The 24,160-nt window shown below is 41.4% G+C and overlaps 1 protein-coding gene and 1 long non-coding RNA gene across 4 annotated transcripts in view; one reads left to right on the forward strand and one right to left on the reverse strand.

Annotated features, from left to right (window-relative positions):
• The window catches only part of zbtb16a (zinc finger and BTB domain containing 16a), a 140,376-nt gene extending 127,961 nt beyond the window's left edge, over nucleotides 1–12,415 (reverse strand). Inside the window, exons 1-2 of the mRNA XM_019363783.2 lie at nucleotides 12,226–12,415; nucleotides 7,804–9,130 (exon numbers count right to left, since the gene is read on the reverse strand). Of these exons, the coding sequence (XP_019219328.1) occupies nucleotides 7,804–9,041 (1,238 nt within the window). The 5' untranslated portion in view covers nucleotides 9,042–9,130; nucleotides 12,226–12,415. The remainder of the gene's footprint in view (nucleotides 1–7,803; nucleotides 9,131–12,225) is intronic.
• LOC102080614 (uncharacterized) lies at nucleotides 9,143–23,147 on the forward strand. 3 transcript variants are annotated; one of them, XR_266959.4, is made up of 4 exons: nucleotides 9,143–11,966; nucleotides 12,343–12,498; nucleotides 18,231–18,356; nucleotides 20,613–23,147. It is a non-coding gene; the product is annotated as an uncharacterized LOC102080614 (long non-coding RNA). The 3 variants fall into 3 exon arrangements; XR_002063541.2 differs by having other exon boundaries at nucleotides 22,371–23,055; XR_003221808.1 differs by lacking the exon at nucleotides 18,231–18,356 and having other exon boundaries at nucleotides 22,371–23,055.
• The last annotated feature ends 1,013 nt before the right edge of the window (nucleotides 23,148–24,160 follow it).

Here is a 24,160-nt window from a genome sequence, read left to right on the forward strand (position 1 = left end):
ACAGGCTGCTTTGTTATAACATAATCACATTCATCCTTAGTAATACAACTTTTAAGAAAATATTTAACTCTTGTAGCCTCTTATTTAAGGTTCAGGGTCAGGGCTGAGATTCCTTACAAACCCGTGAAGAAATACTCAATGTAAATTATTATAGTAATAATGTTTTTTAGAGGTTAATCAATGATCATAAATCATAAAAAGCACCACCTCTAACATTATTTACTCAAATTCTCCTTCTTCCAATTAGTGTGTTGAAATAAATAACTTTCGGGGGGGTTGATGTATTTTAATACTACAGCATAAATTGGGGAGTATGGAACTATTAACTTTTGTTTGGATAACTGTCTCAAGGAACACTAAGAAAACAAATAACTCTCATAACCCATAAAATCTGATAATGTTCTTGTAGCAAACAACTCTTTTGTGCAAAGTATTGATTTAAGCTGGTTCTTTATGCCATATTAGTTCTTGTTCGGGGTACTTATTTGTGAAACTCACCCACACTTTCTTTTTTTTTACCTATAGAGAAAAGTGGTTGTGCTTTCACTTAAACAAGCCAATAACCTGGCTTACATCAGCAGCACTTCTAAAATAATCCGATTTTGCATATCGATTTGCTACTCAATGTTAACTCGACTTCTCACTCAGCAATTTAAAGAGGCGAAGGCTGAGCTTATGCTATCAATAACATTAAAGCTGTTGCAATTATATGTGGCCTCGCCCTCCCAGCTTATGAGCAGATAGCTAGCGCGAACCCAGAATCAACCTGTTGAGCAAACATCATCCGTCAGTCTCTAAAGAGAAGGATAAAAAGCTCACGTTGTGCTGTTCTGGCCTCATTTTCCTACCTGAGAGCTCCTTTGTGACAGGTGATGGTGGAGAGAATGGGGGGTAATTTTTATGACCAGCTTCTTAGTGTGCTGGTATCACTCCATTGGGGCCCCTTGCCAATCTCTGGCAAACCATTCAAGTGGCAACAAAGAGGCTAATTAGTAGCTCTCTCGCTTGAAGCTGCGAAGGGCTCCGGTTTGATACTTCCCAGGGAGGCTAGGGGGCCTCCGAGGTGGCGGTGGCAGCTATTTCACACACATACACACAGACGCACACTCACAGGACATTTGTGAGCACACTTGGGTTGGCCCTTTGGCTTCAGCACATTTACTCATTGTGGCCGTCCTCCCTACGGTCCGCCAGAGTGATAGAATCAGAGAGAGGGAACCGGCACATCTTCTTTCATGTGGCGGGGACCCGGAGAGGGGATGCTAATGGGATATCGATGGGATTAGAACCCACAGCGTTCAGGTCCAGGAGAACAGAGGAAGGGCTCCATGAACCAGAACTAAAACCCACTGAGCTTTAAGGCCAGATCATTCTAATTCTATTGACTTTTTCTCATTTAATGGGAAAGCTGACAATGATGCATGGACCTTAATACAGTAAGAAAAGTCTGCCAAGAGGTGCAGACTTTTAAGTCTAATTTAAGATTGTAAAATAGAGAAACTCTGCTTACGCATTTATCTGTGCGGTAATTTACACATAGCCTATGTGCCATAGCCTCTCCGCCTGCCAACACTCGCACTGCAGCTTCTGGGACTAGAGATACACATCGGGAAGTTAGGGGTGATAACGCATTTGCGTGTCACCTGATAACTAGCAGCAATTAGCACTACCCTTGAGTCCCCACCCTGGCCTCTCAAAAAAGAAAAAGAAAAAAAATCCACATGCTTGCATGGGCACAAAGAAGGCCAACTTAGAGTACAGTATGTTATCATTAACCCTCTCTCCAAACCACAAGTTCCCCCACATAGACAAAAGACAGGGGCCTCAGTGTATTTGTTTCATAGCACTCCATGCCAGACCGCATCAGCAAAGGCCACGTCTGCTGAGCGCTGTTAGCCACACAGAGGCAGCTGGTCACACCGAGTCAAGCTGCTAACTTTTATTGCACAAGCACCTCCCTCCACTCTTATCTCAGGGAGGAAGGCGATCTAATCTGCTGCTTGATTAGATCGCCTCCCTCCATTGCCACAGCCACTGTCTGCATATTGGTATCCCTCAACTCCTATCTTGGTGCTGCCCTTCTCTGACTTATCTTATTTCTTACCACCACCACACAGTTTCCAAAAAAGCATCTTTTTTCTCCCCTCTCTAAAAAGACAGTTTTCCTTTGCCACCTGATGACATCACAGTGTACGACAATAAGACGCTTGATCTGCACGCTTGTGTGCGTGTAGTATATTCCACAAGATGTAGCCCCCTGAGTTAAGTCTTTAATCGATACATCTCCCTATCCTGACAGTGAGGACAGAGCCCAGATCTGAGATCACAGCGATGGCGGTGTAAATCTTTACGGTTCAACCAGAGCCTTTTAAAGCCTGTCTATAATTGGGACTCAGCCAGCAGCTGCCTCGGCTCTGGCTATCACCATGGGCCTGGTCAAAGCGGCAGTTCCTTAGGGGCACAAACAAACACCGCACCTCCAATAGGGGCAAAAAAAGAAAGCACCTGTGCGAGGATAAAAGGGAAATGATGTGGCAGCCAGACTTGAATAAGCCCTCTGCTGTTGTCTGTGGCTTAGGTGTTTCTTGGAGAGGTGTTTTTCGTTGAGTGAGGCTTTTTGTGCTATTGGATTATTACACCAACATGTACTGTACCTCTGAGTGCAAGCAGGGGAGACTTAACTCACTGAGTGATTTCAAATAGAGGGTAATCCACTGCCATGTAATGGATGCTTTGTTGCCCAGCTACTTTCAGGAAGCAGGAAAATGCTTGCACAGTTTTACAGGTTAGAATCAAAAGTCTGCTGCTCTCTTAGTCATTCTTATTTAAGATCAAAGGCGACATACTGTATTCAGTAAGTAAGACTGTGACAATGAAGCAAATATCTGACTACCTACTTCAAAGCACAGATATTTATCCTGTATTGTTAGCACATGTCGATTTTTTCCCCTACTTTTTACACTTAAGATGAGTAGGATACAGAAGGGCTCTTATTTTGAGGTCAACAAACACTCTGGACTGCTGTCTGGGGATTTTGCACAAACTATACCGGATGTCACCTCTCAAACAGCAGCAACAGTCTAATTTTCATTCACACACTCTCTGTTTGTGAGGTTATGCACTTTGATCGGCACAGACAGATTTCTTACGGCATCAGAACCTTGTGGTTTTGTTGTATGTCGAAAGAACAACACTGCTCAGTGCTGTAGAGTCTTCAGTTTAGCTGCTAAAAGAAATAAGAGCTATGAAACTTATGAGATAATAATAATATATCTAATCGTGAGAGTTAAAATGACATGGCCCGAGGTAGTTGGCTACCACAGTAAGCTACAACTGCTGTGGTTGCAAAATAGAGCGCAGTGCTGTGCTGGTTTGAAATTTTTGACAGGTCCTTTTGTGAACTTGGCTAGCTAGATTTTTACAACTGTCCAAAACACTGCAATTTTATGACAGGCACTATCAATCACCATGAGTGAAACTATGACTGGATCGTCGATTATATCACAGAGGATGTTATTCCGTGTTTCTGAATTGTCAGTTTGACCTCCAATCACAAAGATCCCAATAGTTAAAAAGACCCAATTTTGGGGGCGAAAAATGGGGATAAGAACATGGCACTTCCTTCACTTTGTGTCGGCTGTGCATATAAATATTTTTCGTTATGGCAAAATATTTTTAAAAAGTTAATTAAAAAGTTAATAGTTATATTTTAATTTTAAATGCTTTTACGTTTTTTTTTTTTTTATGTATTCAAATAACTTTATCTAACCATAACAACATGACTACACCATAAGGGACTTTGGCTTTTGCCATTTTGCTTCACACATCAATATGCAATATAAAATCCCAGCCTCAGTCACTTAATGGTAGTTAGTGACTGCCACAGTAAATGGCTTCTTCTTATAAAGGCATAGGATTTGGGGTTTATTTTGGTGCATCCCCACATCTGCATGCTGTTCGATTTATATTTTTGTCAGTGGTTGTCATCACTGGATGCCATCACGCGGATTCTTGTAAACCCTAACCTGGACAGTTACAACTGGAAAAATTGGCGAAGTGCGGAGTGGGGAAAAAAGAAAAATTAACTGTATTTACAAAAAAAGTGTGTTTTTGTTGTCAAGAAACAGGTGTAAGTATTTATTTTTTGACATTTGGTACCATTGAGTCCCATCGACTGTCTTGCAGGCATCCTTTATGCTTATCGGAGCTCATTGGGGATGGGGGTGGTGGTTAATTGTTGCTAGTGACCAAAGCAACCGAATGTCATTCTGTAAGGAAACAACATCTATACCTTCCAACAGCTTCCCCTTGGTGTGCAGGTTACATACGTGTGTGTATGTGCATACATTGTTATCACCTGCAACAAATGCATTGGACCGCTATCTGAACTCAATCTGCTCTTGGTTTACTAAGAAGGAGCGCCAAGGGTTATCTGTCCCACTCTGATATGCACAGATAAGGGCCTTGGGCCTGCTGTTTAAACACCTGCGGCCTGGGGTATTAGAGCGCCCTCCGTCCCCTTTGCCACAAAAGAGGAGGAAATGGAAGAGTGAGCGCTGCCTGCTACTGCTGAGGGGAGTGTATGTGAAAAGTAATGAACACAAGTGTGCGCGCGTGCGGAGGTTAATGCGAGGGTGATTATTTCCACCGCTGCCAGCCTCTGCCCCAAACACTACCATCAATAATAAAAATAACAGGAGCGAAAACAGAGAAGACAAACAGGAATTCATTGACTTATCCCGTTCATTCATCGCCCCTGTGCCCCTCCAAAAATAAACCCAGGCTGTACTATGAAAAGACACTGTTATAGCATTGATAGTTATCAGTAATGTTTAACGGCTATATGCTGGAAAAGCTCCTTTCAAACAGGCTCTTTTTTTTCACTTATGTGATGTACATTACAGCGAGGGTCAATCATTTGCATGAGAATGGACGATTAAGTGAAAGAGATAAACCCAAGGCTAGTTCCCGTGAATTGGATGCTGTGTTTGGAATACCAAGCAGAGGAGGCTTCCCCCCCCCCTTTCCCCTGCCTCTGCAGAATTAGCCCCCTGCATCATGCATTTGTTTTCTAAATAATCACTCAGGCCCTTCCTGTGTTGATTATTTTCTCAGTGCAAGGGTTACTAAAATATTGCTGTAATCCTGTCTGCCTAAAGCCCCAACAATGCACACCGTGGGCTTCCTTTAAGAAATAAATCTAGGGCTTGTCAGTGGGGACGTGAGCTGGTGGCCTGCTGGAGGGGAGGTGGAGGGGAAAAGTTGCCATGGTCAGATAGACTTAGATTAAATACAAGGAAACTCAGGCACTTAAAAGTCAGAGTAAACCTTTCATAAAGCTCATTTTTGTTTGCACGATAAGTTAAACTTTCAACATCAGTGCTATTACAATACCCAAGGTAAAATACAGATAACACTACTTATAAAGTAGTTCAAAGAAGGCAAAATCCTCAAATATCTATAGTTATCTTAAGATAGACTAATTCCTTTAATGATTGACTAAAGTAAAGTTAATTGATCAGCTATCATATCAGAAAAAGCAGGCAAAAATCTACTTCTGACATAACATTCAATATAAGCTTTTTCCCTCCAATTATAATAATTTATTCTAAACTGATGTACATTATAAGGCGTTCATTAACCTAATATCAAGGTAGCATCTCTGCTGCTTAAATGTTTCCACAGTCAATAAGCAACTCCTTACACTTGTTTTGCCAATACATAATGAATTCAGTGTTTTTATGAAAGGTTGCAGAAACTAGATTTATACAGGAAGTGGGCACTTTTCGGTGCATTCATTTAAACATAGAAGCCCACATTGACACCTCACACCACTGACCTGTGCCACATCTGGAAACAATTAGACTCATGTTTGACTTGACCTGCCCGCACCTAAGTGAACTTTGCCAACTTTTTTACGCGTTTGTTGCAGAGGCAGAGCTGACCCTGACACAGTTGCTCCGGGGGAATGATGCGTAATTAGTCAGAGGGAACACGACTCCACTTGTCTGAAATAAAACATCTTGCATACCCATCAGGACGATTAAGAAGTGTGACAGGATAGCCATAAAAAAATAAGCAATAAATAAAGAAAAGGGGGAAAAAAAGAAGCGGGGACTTGATATGATATCAAATGACCCACAGTGGAGTTTGTGAGGACACGACAAGCGTCTGAATTATCAAGCATCACAGGCGAAGCGGACCTTTCATGTCAAAATGGCAGAGCAGACAGCAGATGATGCAATGTTTGATTTCTACACTTCAGGAGGCTGTCAGGACAGCACATACAATATTAAACAGTGTCGTGTCGGTGTATCAACCAGTGTAAATTAACCCATTAGTATGCTATGGGGTGAGGCGGCGAGATCAATGCATGAAACGGTTTGGAAATCTCCTTTGATACAAGATTTCCCAGCTTGAGCGAATTGATGAAATTCCTCTTGAAACACAGGCAACCATTTCACACGCCACACTTTTTCTCAAGACAGAGACGAGCGTAGCCTGTCCGTTAACGCAGTTCGGCTACATAATGCATCTAAAGCAGAGGCTATTGTGCTTTTTTTTTTAAGTGGCTGTAAAAGCCTGCTTAGGATGAACTGATCATATACCTACAATCCACTTCTTGTTCTGTCCTTATGATTTTTAGACACGTGTCATATGAGTCAAAGCAAAAATCCTCTTTAACTTAATGAAAAATTAGCTCTAATCATGAAGGCCACACAAATATATACACTGTGACTTCCTGTATGTCTTTCATCGAGTCAAACCTATTCGGTTATATTTTTTTAACTTGAAAGTCTGGACTGAATCACTTCACTGCTTAGCCATGTATGCCAAGATACCAGCTCAAGAATGATGGGACGGGTGATAAGGTTCAAATCCTCCGGTGAACTTTAACCACTGTGCATTCCTTTGCATTGATTCAAGCAAACACTGCAGGGTGAGAAGGTAAAATTTCTTAAACATTACGACAGCACAAGAGAGAAGTCATGCAAGATTAATATTCAGTTTGCTTGCACTCAACCAGGGTCAATCCAAATATGACAGAAATCCAGTGAAAATATATAAAATTGAGCAGGGTATTATGTCAGAAAAAAGGGATATAGAGATTTGAAAAACTTTCAGTAATTTAAGTGAGGTTTCGGGGCAAAACCTTTTTTTTTCTGGTTTACTGTCACTCTCCTGTCCAAGAGCTACCTCCTTGTCTCAAAGCGCAGGTTCAGCACTCATTTCCTGGGCTGACCGTCTACTCCAATTATCAAGCTAATAAAGGCCCCCCTTGTGCAGTTATGGGAAAGGGGAGGGGAATTGGTTCCAGGATGAGGGGGTTCCACTTTGGTAAGTGTGTGTGATAGCTGCCGCCCACATCTTGTAAGGTGTGACTAATGGTCTTGGACAATGTTAAGACAGCACTCCTTCGGCGGTCACCTGGACAGGCCTGGTAGTTACTGAAGGAGCAAATCTCCAAGTTTGAGCTGTCAGCCACACAAAACTAAGGTTTCTGTGATTATAAAAGGATGTTACTTTTGCTAGTTCTCATAATTTCAGAGCAAAAAGCTGTCCACTTTAAATTATTGACAATAGGAATTATGTTACTATGTGAATCATGAATTAGTAAAATGAAGCCAAGTGACTTAAGACTTTCACATTCTGATGCACATCAAGAATCCATAAATAAACATTCAAAATTTCAGTCAAATTAAGGGTAGTTGAAATGCTAAAAAAGGGCCACAAATTTCAAGAGTAAAACAATTTTTTAATTTTTTTTTTAAGCGACTATACTTAGAAGAAAAGTTGTCTTACCTGTGCTGCTCCACAGCTTCATTATCTGGTAGCTCTGCACCGCAAACATTGCAACGTTCATGCTGGTTCCTGCCGTCTGGTTTCATGCCCACTGCCAGCTCCCCAAGCTTGCTGAAGAATTCTCTCTGGATGAAACTCTGAGGCAGGAGTCCCCCATAGGCACTGAAGTCCATAGACATAGCCAGGGCTGGGGACATGGGCAGAGCGGACGCCATGGATACTGGCATGGACATCATGGCATCTGATTTATGATTGACAGGTAAGGAGTAGAGAGAGGCCAGATGTTTCTCAGTCATTCCAGCCATTGCTTCCACCCCCATCTGACTGACTTCAGCTTGAGAGTCGCCCATGCCTTCATCACGGACGTAATGCAGCTCACGGGCACTGGTGATCACGCTGCTCCTGGTTGGCGTTCCGGGACCATCTCTGTTCCTGTCCTCCCCACTTCGTTCTCCATTGCTGGAGGCACTGGACTCCATGTTCTGTGGGCTTTCGTGGCCATTGCCGCCCATATCTACTTGCATCATCTCAGTCTTGATCTCAGTCATCAGTTGGGTGGAGTTGCCATGAACTAGTTGTTCACCACCAAAGCCCTGCTGGAGCAGAGACTGGCCGATGCTCATCAGACTGTCCACAGCAGCTTTGGTGGGACTCAGGGTAGAGACACCGAACGAAGTGGAGACGGAGGGACTCTGGTCGACGACCCCGGGCATGTTAGAGACTTGCTGTGTACCTGACAGATAGGGGCTCCCCATGGAATGCTTTTTTGAGTTTTTGGCTCCATTGTGACCTTTGCGCTCATCGTCCTCCTCTGTGCTTCCATCGTTAGCGTTGACCTCAGCATCATTTTCATCTGAGGACTGGATGGTTTCCAGGATCTTCAGGCATTGCTCTTCTAAGTACTCAATCTCAAGTATCTCGGCTGCATACAGAAGGTCATCCAAGTCCTCCACCTTGGCCTGGAGCGTGGCAGTGTAAGCATACTCCAAAATCTGCTGAAAAGTCTTTGGTGATAGAAAGTCCAGGGTATAATGCTGGCTGCTGCGGTGAAAGAGGATTTCAAACATTTTGCTGGTGCAGGCTAGCACAGTCCTGTGAGCGTGAAACTCTTGGCTGTCTACCATGATGACCACGTCGCACAGAGTTCCAGCCAGACGCATCTGGTTGGCCTTCTGCAGCAGGGAATTGGGGTGGTTGGGGTTCTGAAGCTGGATCATACCCATTTTAGTTAAATCCATGATGTCGATGCAAACCACGAGGCCGACTCATGAGGCTCTCCTTCCCCGATCAACAATGTTTTTAGCTATCTTTGTAAACAAGATGAAACCTGTATGGAAGATAAGAGGGGAGAAAAAAATCAGCTCTGGTAGAGTCTGATGCAAGAACAAACTATCATGAGTTAAAAAGATATTAGTCTTTACACATTTAAATCCAACATGCTCAGTCTGTGTTGTTTTTTTCTTCCCCTCAGAATCTGAATGAATGAAAGGGCTTTCTCTTTTGAAAAATTTTAAAAATTCCAGTTTATCATAAAATACAAGTGCCTTTCATTATTTTAATCACGCTGCAAATAAATGTGATGAATTTGTTATGCTTATTTAAAACATACCACCTCTTCCTCTCTCTCTCTAAATGGCAAATGTGAGGCAATTGCAAATATCCTGCCAGGGTGGTAAACACTCCGCTCAGTGGCATTGTTCTTAAATTCAGCAGAGAGTATTGACTGTAGATTTCTGAAGGGAAACAATTTGTGAGCCATCCAACATGCTCAACCTGCATACCAATCAGTCCAACATATGTTACGTTAAAAAGATGTCTTCATTTAGTTATCTAATCGGTATGTACACCAGTTAAACAAGTGTGAATTGTGGGTTTTCACTGCCGCTCGCTTCACAAAGACCATCAGCAGCCTTTCTGAAATTAAATAGCATCTTACTCAGTATTCTCATCACAGACGGGAGCAGAGAGCAGCGGCCAGAAATGGGTGGAAAGGAAAGCAGGATGAGGCAAAAAGCACACAACACTGCTGTACCAAACACAGCTCCCAGTCGCTAATGTTGAAAATCGCAAATTTGTCCTCCTCCTACTCCTGTTAACCTGATTACTGAAGTTAACAACGCAACACGCTCCCACAACCCTATACTTTGACCTGCACCAAAAAAATAATTAAAGCTGGCTTAGATTGCATACACAGATTCACCACTACATTCAGTTTAACACTGAACTATGCTGCTTCTTCATTGTCCCAATTAACTAAACAGTTATTTGCCACTGCACCTACTCCAAGTGAAGCAGGAATGGTCACCAGATTAGTGTCGCCTTTGACCTACAAAAGCTCTCTGAGGGCAAATTTTTAGGTTCTCTGAAGAGTGAATACGTCAGGCTTATGACAAATGACAAAGTGTGTCAGATGAAGTCTGGTGAGAAGTGACACGCTGTCTAAATTTGTAATATTATTATTGTTTTTATTAATAATAATCTTCAAATTCATTTTTAAAGATTATGAAACAGGGAATAAAAAGACAACTTGGGCAGCTCTTTCCCTTCCTTCACACCTGTAAAAAAAAAGAAAAGAAAAAAAGAAAGAAAGAAAAGGAAGAAAGAAGAAACATCATCTGAAAAGGAAAAATAAACCTTGAAAAAACGATAAGGTTTCCTTTTCTTGCCAAACCTTCTATAATATATAAATAAGATGATCTAAACACACTGAATCTGAATATTCAGGGGGTAAATGATGCTGCACCTATTGTTAGTGCTGAGAGTCACGGAAAATAATTCTCCCGGCTTTTGGGGCACTGGGCGGTTTGTCTTTTCCGTACCTTGACAAAAATCGATGTAGAATGTAGGTAATGATAAAACCACAGGTTCTCCTCTAACTGAAATTAGCCTCTCAGTAAACAGAGATCATGCCTAAAACCCGACATTATCTTTATTGCAGGTATGCCAATAGCGCCGATTTATGGCCCCGTAAATGATCAATGCTTGTTGCACTCTGTGGGTTATCAACTAAACTGTGGCTTCACTGGGATGTAAAGTTGCTGTCTGGGGACTTTGTCTGTTTTCTATTAATAAAGGAAAAAGGCTGCGTGCGTCTAGACGGCGTTAATTTTAGCCAGACGCACCAGACAAATTATACACAACATTATGCGTTACGCAAAACATCACGTACTACATTAAGTACATTAAGCCTGGAGAGATTTCCTCCCCGGAGAACGATATGGACCGCTGACAATAACCACATCACGCCGACTTCACAGAGAGGCAGCATAATCAATCTGATCACGAGTTGTCTGCCATAGCGCGCCTTGACGAGCCAGCCACAACAAGAATAAACAGCGTTCAATATTCCAGACCATGAGCCACACTGACAGACACAAACGCGGAGAGATCAAAATGGTACGGGGAGGGGGGCAAACAGACACCGGTGCCTGCTAAAAAAGTACACGCGACACAGACGGCAGGCAAGGGTCTCCGATTTGAGCCAGCTCTCATTTGATCAACGCACAGGTGGACTTTGAGGCAGGATGAACACTGTAGCGCTACCTTGTTACAGTGAAGGAGAAAGAAGGGGGGTTTGGTCTCGGGAAAGCTGCCTAAGGGATAAAGAGGAAAAAAGAGTGAAAGGGGAAGAGAGAGATCAGACACACTCGATAACAAATCAATTTGCCATCGCATCTGTTACCAGTTCCCCCACCTCACAGTGTGCTGCGCGTGCTACGGCGAGCCGATTATTGGTAACCAATCAAACATTTAGCTGGCTGTCAATCAATTGCAGTGCGCCTGTACAGTGACTGGATTTACGGTTGTTTCGTGTGTAAAAACCAGTGTCTCCAGTCCCCCATCATGATGTCATCACGGCTAAATAAGCCACGCTGGTGCGTCTGGAGACACAAGGACAAGCATGAGTGTCGCCGTCTTAAAAAAAAAAAAATATGGGCAAAATTTCCACCAAAACAAGCTAACGCGATTTCAAAGTCACACGCAGCGAGGCGTCATATGTTGTCTGGCTCCCCGTGAAACAGCCAGACCTCACGTCCTCTGACTGCGATCTCCAGAATACTAACGAGCCCGAGAAGAAGAAGGGGGGGTTACGTCAACATTAACATCTCTACACTGAGCTACAGTGCGTTAATGCAAACTTCAACACCTTGCAGCGCAATCAGGTAAACACTTGTTTTCATCCAGAACTCCGGTGCGCAAGTCCAACTCGCATGCCAAAGTCGCGTTTGCAGTCAACTTCAGCGTGAGGTTGAACGGGGACACGCATTAAAAAAGCCGATCCTCAGCACTATAAACACATCAAAACATCCATATGGTGAATGAAAGTACGCGAAGAAAACAGTGGTAGACACATGCAGAGTAGCGGGTCTGGCACTTGTCGCCGGGAAACTGCAGCTGCATTTAGCCCGGATTGGTACTCACCTAAGTTGCACGTTTTGATTCCGGATAGTGCAGGGGGATTGGGGCTACAGCATAGTAAGGCAGTTCGCAGTACCCGCTTTCAGAACATGCACTAAGTCCTTTCTTCTCTCGCCTTAGCAAATCAACACGGCGCTGACGTCAACGCAGCCAGTCAGACGAGCAGCAGGCAGGCGGGCAGCCGGCGCTGCGCTCCAGTCCATACAAACACTGAGAAAGTGAGACACCTAGGGGGCTGTCTCATGTCAAACGCCTGTTACAGTATGGCAGTGAAAGGTGAGCGACACTGCCCTCTCTCCAGCTTCCTGAACGCACACACAGCCTGCGGTTGTTCTCTAACTCGAGCCAGGAGCTGACCTATGGGTTCGGCGTTACAGGAGGGAAACTCAAGAAGAGGGGCTCCTAAAAACCCCCCTCTAATATTTTCACTCCATTCATATCGGTTCAAAAATTGGTGTAGCAGAGGGACAGGTATGACTGTGGGGTTAGTGCAAAGGAGCGATGAAGCTGTGTAGCTGTGCTGTCTGGCACACAATTAGTGTACCCCCCCCCCCAAAAAAACAAACAAACAAACAAACGAAGAAATGATTCAAGCAAAGGCTTTATTTCTATTTTCTTAAAAAGTAACATCGTGTTCCGTGAATTGATGACCTACAATCAGAAAGCAAAACACATTATAATTTCATTATTTGTGTTCCTGGCAATGATGTAGTTTCACATCAATATTCTGTGATATTAGTGCTTCCAGCTTCCTATCCTATCCTCCCACTTCTATCATTTTACAAACTACTCTTTAAATTATTATTTTTTTTAATCCTGAATTCAAACCACTACACCACTATTGTTGTCATTAACAAATTTTATAGTGGAATATTAAAGAAACTGGGGAGATTTTTAGGTCCGTGCAGAATTATAATACTCACGATTTAACTGTGTAATGGCTAGAATAAAGTTTATAACTATCCAAAGTAAATGGCCGTCTGAAAAATGGGTATACCTAAACCAGAGTTTAATACATTTAACCACAACATGGTTCAAATGTTATGTTGAAGAGGAAAAAAAGGGTTAATAGACATGGAAGTGTCAGTCACTGTCAACAAAACTCTGAATGTGCTCACAATTCAGTGTGATTAAATATATCCAAGATCTGCATCTGATTTCAGTGATTTTATAGAAGTAATTTTCATACGCTTGAGTCTTAGATCCCCTCTTGTTTTAAAATACTGACAACAGGAAGGAAGGAAACCACTGGAGAAACAAAGCTACGCATGCAGCTGTGGGCCAGCTAATTTCTTGTTTTATAAAAATCCATCCTAAATGATCAGTGCAGTGAATGACTTTCAGCCAAATGGTTTTGTAGTGCATTACCAGCCCTGGATTGTTTTTATCCTCCTCTTTTTTTCCATTGACCTATAACAAGCGATGCAGTGTGCAGCTCACCTCATAATTGTTTGGCTTGATAAAACTCTCTATTGTAAAAGCATAATTTGGCTCTTTTCTCGATATAAATTTGATAGATGGTTTTGCCCTAATGATGATCACCGTCTAGTGGCGATCCTTTACCCTCGGTTTTATGTCAGTATATTTTCATTTTTGCTGTTACGTTGCCTTTAAGTGCTTCTTGAGAGCTCTTACTTTCCTAAAGTCACAAATAAAAATTGCCCGTAACTCAGAAGGAAGTTGAGAGAATGGACATGATGTGTACATAAATCCTTATCCAAGTTATCCATTTGTGCAAACATTTATGTTCCCCAGCCCTTGTTTTGTTTTCTCTTTTATTGTTAAAAACTTTAGCAAACTTTTTATCTACTGCTTTAAGAGGGTTAAAGATTACAAGCAACAAATGAAATATTTCACCATCATGGCACATAATTCTATGCAGACATATGTAATCTGTGTGATTCCAAAATAACTGTAACTGTTATTTTGAATGACAAACATTTATTATCAGCTATTCTGTTAACAAAGTGCATAAATATAATGGCTTTGGGGTTAAATGAGTTGAAATTTATATATATTTGTTCAGTGGTTAAGGAATGCATATTGTTTGAGGTAGAATGGAATATTTTTACCAGTAAAAGTCCGTCAGTTTAAAATCCTACTAAACCGAACCTTTGCAAAGTGGTGCAGTTTAAAGAAGAACCATTTACAACACAACGGCTGTAAGGCCAAAAAAGCTGGGAGGGCCAAATCATCCAGCGTGATGAGTTTGGTCACCTTCGCACCTCAGGCTCACATCAACACTCAACTGACTGAAGCTGATAAAACTGAAGCAATGGACGAGTCAGGTCAGAGTAGACTTTCTCGGGGAGACCGGGGTCCCTCGGTGTCTGCAACAGATCACTCGGCATCCTCTATCAGTCAGTGTCTGACAGCAGCCTTATGGTTTCCAGAGGAAAGAAAAAGATAATCATTAATATTTACAAAAATGACAAAAGATGCCTCATAGCCAAGGCATAAAAACTGATCAAGAGTGTTCTTTAGTTTTTTTTAATAGATGATAGATTTGACTAAAATGTCTTTGGACTGTCATTCAGAGCCACCAGCAACAGACGAGCATTTCAGTTCTGCATGACAGTCTTGGGTAACATAGAAACTTTATTCCTGTTCAAACTCCCAGACAGCTGATGACTTTTGCTTTGTATTGCTCAACCAGATTTTTTTTTGTTCTAATTTCAGTTTTTGTTTCCTACTCACATAAATGACTCAGTACCTGTGACAGTCACCCTCACGGATCAGCCGCTGGACTGTAAAAACACCAGGATGCTTTAATAAACCGCCTGTCAGAAATCTTTTAGTAGCGACTGAACAGGTGGTCAGTAAAGGTCACGGCAATTGTAGATTTAAATGTCAGACTGAAAAATAAGCGGACTCAATTGGAATTAGTAATCGCTATCATTTTCTCAGGCAAAGAAAGCAAACACTTCCTCGGCAGTATTTGTTACAATGTCAAACTTCCTCTTCGTGCTTATTGAAATGATTTTAAAAACAGCAACAAGTCGAGGTTCTTGCACCAGGTTGTAAGCAGTCCCACAGTTTATAGCCATTTCAAAATGGGAAGCATAGGTTCGGAGGCTTTCAGGGAAATCTCATTTCCTTTAAAATACAGTGGTGCTCTGGGAATTTTTAGATTCATCCGGGCACGGATCACAGAGTGCTTCATTACCTCTGAGCTGCGTGCTGTGCAGGCTTACCCAGGGATAAAGAAAAAGGCACTCCCTTAATCTGGCAATAATCCACCATTTTACTGAGGGGAAGGAAGATGTGGGCTAAATTATAAAAACCAGATCATCACTACACTTTAAAAAAAAATACCAAGAGTTAGAAAAAAGATGGGCTGCCTGGAGGAAGTTTTGGTTCCGAATGGGATCATTAAATGTCACTGAGTTAATAGGGGCTCCGGTGTGATTCAGTGGCGGGTTATCTGGGCTGCACAGGTTTCCATTGCAATCCAGATATATACTGCAGCTCACTCTACCGTTGTTTGCTTTGGTAAAAGAAGGTGATCAGTAATAATGAAAATCCTTATTTAGTGCTTTTCAATAAAAATAAATGCATGTGCACAGCTAATATACATACATGGTATGCTTTTTGGAAATATCAAAGGATGGTGCAACTCAACATCAGCAAATAAAGGAGACGAGGAGATCCAGGATGAATATAATCATGAGTAAGAGTAATAATTTTTGCATATATACACATTTACAGAGAGATTTACAGAGCACAGTGAAATAAAATGAGAAAAGTAACCAGTTAAAACAACAAAAACAGACAAATGGAAATAAAATAACACATACAAGCAGTATTACTCGTTTTTTCAGTACGCTAAGGCTAAGATTGTTTTTCTGTGAAGGCTCCACACTTTCATTTTAAGTGGCACCATGCTGCAGATCTCCTGTGAGTTTGTGGTGTCCGTTTCCTACACTGTAGTCTGCTTGGACAAAAGCCTGATGACGGACGAAACCAAAACATTTCAGGAAGGCTGGGTCAGTCACTGGGGTGGAGCTGGACAATCTCCAGTCTGCACAGAGAAAGATGTCAAAAGTCCTTTCCATCATGGACAACCTCTCCCACCCTTCGCACGCTGTTCTGGCCAGCCGGAGAAGTGTGTTCACCCCCAGAGTTATAACGACTAAACACTTCCCTGAACCTCCTGTGGCCATCCACACATTTCATCCTCTTGCTGCCGAATTAAATTGTATTTTTTTTACATTCATTTTCAATTATTAAAACTTATTACTAAATTTTACAACTTCACAATCTTAAGCAACTGCAGTTTCCCTCTGGGGATGATTAAAGTCCTCCTGAATCTGATTGGCTAATTATCAGTTTTCTTGTTCAAAACCATACTCAGGAATGTGATCAGGTCCATAATATTGAAAATAATTAGAGCAATTAGATCCAAATTAAAAACAAAATATGTCACAGATTCAGGAAAAACAAGTCAGACTGGGCACGTGCAGTTTATTAAGAGAAAGACGTCCTTACAAACCACAGGACGAGAGCTGAAGTCGGCGGTCAAAGTCTGATATTTTTTAATTTGTCTGTTCCACAGAGCTTTGCCGTTCCCCAAAATAAATGAAATATTATGTTTATATATTTTATATTAAAAAATAATAGAGCCATGTTGTTGCTGGGAAACATGGCATTATTTTGCCTCATTACCATGACCACAGATTGTGAAATTAATTTCAGGTCAATCACACTTAAACTGTTGTGCTCGTGTAAATACCCACCAAGACATCATATCCGTGTTATTAAACCACTGAAAGTAAACAGCATTTTTACTGCTATCTGGACAGCATTTCCTAAAACCTACAGCTTATTAAACTCATATCAAAATTAAGCTGTGTGACCCATTTTTCAAGGCCTTCGTCTTCAGTATTAGTGTTTGGTTAGGTCTCACCAAATCAGCTTTTTAGACCCCCAAACAGATATAAGGTCAAAAGTTATTTTCAGGGTAAGTTGGTAGTCATTTGAACATTTTGGTGTCATATTATAACACACGCTGACTGTCAGAATAACCTAACGTAATAATGTTTGGTGATCTTCGGCGTGTATTTGCTCAGCCAAATTGTTATTTTTTTTATGACTGCATTATTTAAACTTTAGCTGTACTGTGTCAATTTTACAGTTTCTTAGTAGTTATTTACTCTCCTACCTTCTAACGAACACGAGGTTTTAAGCTTCGATTCAGAGTAAATTCTCAAGCATAAACAGAGGTGACAGGAAAACCTGGTTAATGGTTCTGTCACGAAGGAAAATATTTCAGGTTAAGATCTTTGAGGCTCTGCTGACCAGAAACCCCCCATTGTCTATATCCTGTGTAGCCACGGCGCTTGGAGGTGATGTGTGTGTGCGCCTGTGTATGAGTGTCTGTGGGTGGGGGGTGTGTGTATAGGCCCCACACAGTGGACCTTTGTGAAACTCTGCCCATGCAGCCAAACTGAATGGACTCTTTTTACACTTGTGTAAACCTGGGGGCGTCTCCGGCACTGAGGCCACACCTCTCTGACCCCTGACCCTCACCTCTGGCCTTGCTGGATTTGGTCAGGAGGTGTTTTTTTTGGTCGCCATGTGCTTATGGGCAAAGCCAGAAATCTTTCAGTGTGGATTTTAGTTTGATCCCACAGATACACAATCTCCTGCAGACTGTAGTTCAAGCATTTATACTAATTTAACAATGACAACATTTCTATAACCAAAATAACTTTTTTTTTTTCATAAAACACAAAATCCAAGGAAAGTAACTGTTAGAACAGAAATAATAAATGTAAGCAAATTAGAGCAAAAGTGAAAAGCATGAATCTAAAGTAGTTCACTCGTCCAAAATGAGTGCACTTCATTTTCTGACCCCTGAATGACCAGCTATTCTCTATTTACCAAGTTACAGGTTTGTCCACTTCCACAGACAGAATGGTCGAACCTGCTACAGGTTAATGGGTGAAATGGCTATGTTGACCTAGGTGTTTTATTTACCAAGTGCCTGTTTACTTCTCCATTCCAAGCCTTCAGCTGCACCCTCAGAGGACAAACTACAGCGCTTAAGAGAATCCCCCGGATCAATACGTCTCTTGTCTTGAATGGCAAAAGAATGGCAGCCCCACAAACAGGACTTGTTTGGTCAGTTTCAGGTGAGGAGTACCTTGATCTAAGACTCTGCAATCATTTCTTAACCAACCATTGACAGACCATTGGCTGTGTTGAAAGGATGGTTATTACAAAGGCGATAAGGTTGCTAGTGAAAAGGCAATAAATTATCATCTGTAGATAACATTTTTCCGTTGTAAAACAGAATGCACTTTTCACCTCAAAAAGCCATAAAAAAAAAATCAAATAATTCATACTGGTTCTGTGTTCACTGGCTAAACATCAAATCTGATAAAATATTAAATGTATTATCTCTCACATAGCCACAGGGGGAAAACCCACCCAACTTTTTTATCAAATTAACAAAATATCATTTCTTTGTACTCCTTCATGTATTAGAACACTTCTGTAGCACTAGCTATCAAAGAAGAGCACTTAAGCAAACTGAAGAGTCTGTGTTTTGTCTCATGATTATTCACTGATATAACTTTTGTGCTTATAGTAAATGCATGGTGTCAGATTATTCCAATGTCCTGTGCGCATATTTGAAGTATTGCCATGCGTAGAGGCAGAAAAAACAAACAGAAATGAAAAACGAGCAGCACAAAATCCAAAATGCAAGCAATCAAAGCGAACAACGCTAACTTCGGTGGAACAAGTGGCTTTATCCTTGCAGTGAGACTTTGGGTCATTTATAGCATCTACCCTAAAATAATGGATGTGCCCTTGTGATGTCGGTGTGTGATGTCTAGCTAAGTTATTGAAGAAATTTATGACCCGGCATCGCGAGCGGCCATACTTCTGAAGGAAAACAAAAAACCGTTGGTATGTCTGTGTGTGACAAACTGTCACAGCGGCCCTGCTATTTTTCAGGGGAAGGCAGCATTACTGTGATGATTCATTGTATTTTCAAACACGAGTGCAAATTATTCAGAACAAAACAACAAAATTAGAACAACAAAAAGAACAAAAGCATTTTTTAAAGGAGAAGGAAAGGCAGACAGCAGAGAAAACCTCTTATCTTGAAGCTTTATGTATTTCTCCAACTCTGATATCTGCGAGTGCAGCGTCTACTCATCGCTTTTTCACCATATTATTTTTATAAGCTAAATGAACACTGATAAGGCTAATTGTAAGCGAAAGAAGGAGTTCACCCCAGGTATTGTTTAGAGATCAGTTTTATATAATCCCTCCTATTCAGTTTCTTATTGAATTCTAGAATTTAAATTCTGTAACAAAGCTTTGAGATCTGGATCTATTGTGGTTTAGACAGGTGATACACAGAAAAAGGAGGCTGGCAAAAAAGAAAAGAAAAAGAAAAGGTGGGCAGACAAACACAAAACCCCACATGGACTTTGGTGGGGTAATTTTCTCATTAATAATTAACATATTTGAACCCATTTAAACTCTTCGCCAATGTCAGCTGATCTCCCCGGTTGAAGAAATCACAGCAGAAAAGTGGTGATCTGAGAGGAGAGAGCCCGACTCACAGTCTGACAGGAGATCAATTCCCTCTCATGCCTTAGGTAGTCCTTATGCATTGTACAGTGAGAGTGGATGAGGCAGACATTGACCAAATAAATCAGAGGGATTTTCACTGTATGTCGAATGCAGTCTTTCTTCAGGGAAATCCCATTCCGGAACCACATTTGTTCAAGCCTGTGGGAAGCACATGGACGTGTAGTCTTTGCACTTTTTTTTTATAAACCCTTAAAGATATAAGATTAATACATTAAATAAATAGGAAATAAGCACTTGCAGCTAATCCGGGATACTTTTTATGTTAATCTACTTCTTGGATTGAATCTGTACTTTGTGCACGATCTTTCTACTTGATTTGATGCCACTTGTTTCCCATAACTTCAGTCAAATAATAAATATCATGTCACTGTCTAAAAGTAGCATAAACAGCGTTCCATACAACTTCAATCTGTTGACTTTATATTGAGGCAACGCTTATACTTTTTTTTAGGCAATTGCAGAAATTCATACTCTTTTGTATTATGACATCCATAAATAGCAAAGTAGGTGCTTCTTTTTTCATTTTTCCATTAAATGGAATTTGTTAAGCCCGATAACAGACGAGATCCTTGTGAGAGGTCTGGCAGAAAGCCTTTGGTTTCCGTTCACTGTTTGTCTCAAATGGATCGGGCTTTGGGCCTCAGCTAGCTTGCTATTTCATATATTTTGGGGCTGTGATTGTTACTGGTCTGTCAAACCATGCCTGGTGAAATGCCTGCCTTGGAAATGAAACCTGAGCTAAGAGGTTTCAGACAACTTTCCATTTGTGCATTTTTCAGGCACTTGAGGAGATACAGCTGGGGAATGAGAAGAAAAAGAAGGGAGTATGATGCATTAAAGGCTTGGGCAGCCAGAAATTGAATGTTACAAGTTTGTGGGTTGTGCATTATTCATCAGGGGACTGAACAACCTGGACAATCTTGACAAACTAATTCAATAAATGTCTTTATGATCAATATACTGCATACATAGACATCACTGGGCAAGAAGTCCCATTTAAAAACAATTTTTAAAAAAGTATTTCATGAATAAATCAAGCAAAGTAACGCTGGCCAGTAACCTGTACAGAACAGCGTCTTCTGTATTTTGTTAAGACACTGAACTGTGCTCTCTTCTGCACTTTCAGCTGCTCTGTTGGTAAAGTGGTGCTAATGTCGAATATTATAACGATCCCACTCAAAGTAATGCTGATGCATGGGATCTCCTTATTCTTCCTTTGCATAAGAAGGACTCATTTGTTGCTTTTTGATGGATCATTTGAGATAGAGGGAGCATGTGGAATTAGGCGATTGTTGCATTCATTGCTTTTGCATGTAAAGTGGAAGCAGTAGTGAACATTTTCAGTGACTTCCCCGTCTTGTACTTGCTACACTCTTGTAATTATGACTGCCTTTTGAATACTGTGCATGCTATCAAAAACATCTAAACCGCCTTTCTTTGAGACTTTATACAGCGATGTAACCTACATATGCTCAGTTTTCTTTTGAGCCTAAAACACCAACATATGTTTGCTGTATTCACAGATGCTGCAACCGTACACTCAGGGTATTTGTTAAATACTTGACAATAGAACTAAGACCTACAAACACACACGCACGCACATGCACACCTCAATTTCTTCCCGGTGTCACTGTGTGAATTTGTTTGTCTACCTGTGTTCAATTGCCCTCGGTTTGATTCTCTCCATCCTTTTGTGATGCGCTGCTTAATAGCCCCTTTCCTTTCAGAGGAGATTGCATGGACATCTTGGAAGGGCCAAAAAGCCCAGAGATAGACTAGTTTAGCGCCAAGTCCGTGTACTTAAATTAATCTCACATCACTGTAATGAGTAAGAGAAGAACTCAATGGTGAAATGGTGGGTGAAGAAATAAATGCAGAAGGACAGGCAGTAAGGAGAAACGAGACAGGCTAAAGAGTGAGACAAAATGAAGCAGATTAAAGCACAGGTTCAGTGATTGGTAGATCCGGTGTAATGCTTAATAGCATACAGTAAAGTTTCTAATTCACCCAGAAATGCGATGCATAATACCACTCAGAAAAAGAATAAGGGAAACACAGAGTCAGCTTTCTCTGTTATTCCTTTTTTTCTAGTTTTGGTTTTCGTTAGTGCCCTTGTCATTTCTTGGCAGCATGAAGCAGCTCATTCAGGTTGCACAGCCCATCCAGCTCTTCCAGCATGGCACATCCATATTTGCTGTTGCAAGAATGTTTGCTATGCCTCCCAACACAATCTCAAGAGTGTGGAAGAGATACCAGGAGATGGGATAGGGCCATTGTAGGGCATCAGCCCAACAGTGGGACTGACATTTGGCCCTATGTGTATGTAGGAACAGGAGGAGCACTGCCAAAGACCTACAAAATGACCTCCAGAGGGGTACTCATGTATATTTCTGATCAAACTGTCATAGTCAGGCTCTATGAGCGTGGCATGAGGGTGGTACCTGTGTTCACAGACCGGCACCGTGCATCTAGATTACCATTCGCCAGACAACATCAGAGCTGGCAGGCCCACCATTGGCATTCTGTTCTCTTCACAGATGAGAGCAGGTTCATTCCGAGCACATGTGACAGATGTGAAAGAGTCTGGAGACATCATGGTGACTGATATGCTGCCTGCAGTACCATCCAGCATGACCGGTTTGGCAGAGGGGCAGTGGTGATCTGTGGAGGCAGATCCTCGGAGGGTTTCTACATGCTCGCCAACAGTAACCTGACAGCTGTTAGGTACAGGGATGAAATCTTCAGGCCCATTGTCAGACCTTATGCTGGTGCCATGAGCCCTGGGTTCCTCCTGGTGCTGGACAATGCCTGGCCTCGTGTGGCTAAAGTGTCCTGGATGATGAGGGCATTGATACCACTGACTGGCCCTCGCATTCCTCAAAGACTTGAATCCAATTTACAGCCTCGGGGACTTTATGTATTGGTGCATCCATTGCTGCCAAATAACACCACAGACTGTCCAGGAACCCTGATCCAGGTCTGGAAGGAGATCCCCCAGGAAACCATCCACTGTCTCATCAGGAGCATGACCAGATGTTGGGAGTACATATGGGCAAATGGGGGCCATACATACTAATGAGCCAGATTATGAAGCAAGTTGGATTAGACTGTAACTTTTATCTTTGACTTTTAACATCATTTTGAATCCAACCCTCAAAACGGGGATTAGCTTAGTTTCTAGTCACTGTTACACAAAGCAATCAATGTCAATAAAGTTTTTCAACTTTAATGTTTTGTTCATAAATATCTGATGTGTGGTTTAAGTGTTTACATAAATATTACAATTACTGTTTATGATTTAAGACTCACACAAGCCACTGATAAACACTATGAGGCAACATGACTACGAGAATTAAGTATGAATCAAGTAAACATTATGATGCATGAAAAAACATGAATGGCATCTACTCTAATGAGTCAATCATATCATGAGATCTGGAAGTCTTACATAAATGTAAAACATTTATTATAATTTGGAAAATCTATATGTCTTTTTTAAATTTAGGATAAAAAGAAAACGATAAAGCACCTTTTTGTCAGTCTGTTGTACCTCCTAAAGGAAAATAAGGTTCTTTTCCATTAGTTGGTGGGCAGCTAGGGGGGAGAGGGGGGGTTTAGCCAAGGAGTGCAATACCCAGTGTAAGAGATTTAAGAAAATAATAAATGTATTTACGATAAAAACAAGTACAGGGCCTTAAACACACACACACACACACACACACACACACACACACACACACACACACACACACACACACACACACAACCAAAACCAATTATATTAGCAGTCGGTCTTGGATATAATGTGCATGCAACAGTCTCAACACAAATGCTGCTCTGGCATTATCACAGCAATCAGTCTTTCACTGGATTTGTGTCTCACTGCAAACACCTTTTACTGGGTCCATCTCCTCCACATCCGACACCAGTTCCACAAACACAACTCCGTGGCCAATCTCAGGTCTTGTTTTGCATCCCGTCTGTCTGCAATGTCCATCTTGTTACTTCCCTCTTGCTCTGCTGAAGCTCCGCTGTGTGTCTGCTGCATGTCTCCTCTCTGTCTGTGCAGACTTCCTGTCGTTTATACACAGTGACTGCGGAGGTGTTGATAACTTTTTTGATTAGGAAGATGTTGGTAGGAAATAATGAAAGCATGCAAAAAATATTTTAAAAACCATGCAAATATATAAAAAAAGAATAAAACACACAAAATAAAACCATGGCAAGAGTCAATAAAATAGCCTCTGGTACTGTACCTTCAAATAAAATCTGGGTTAAATAGAAAATAAAAACATTTGGGAAACGTTTGGATAATCATATAAATATA

This window comes from Oreochromis niloticus, linkage group LG10, assembly GCF_001858045.2.
Source record: "Oreochromis niloticus isolate F11D_XX linkage group LG10, O_niloticus_UMD_NMBU, whole genome shotgun sequence".
Taxonomy (NCBI): Eukaryota; Metazoa; Chordata; class Actinopteri; order Cichliformes; family Cichlidae; genus Oreochromis; species Oreochromis niloticus.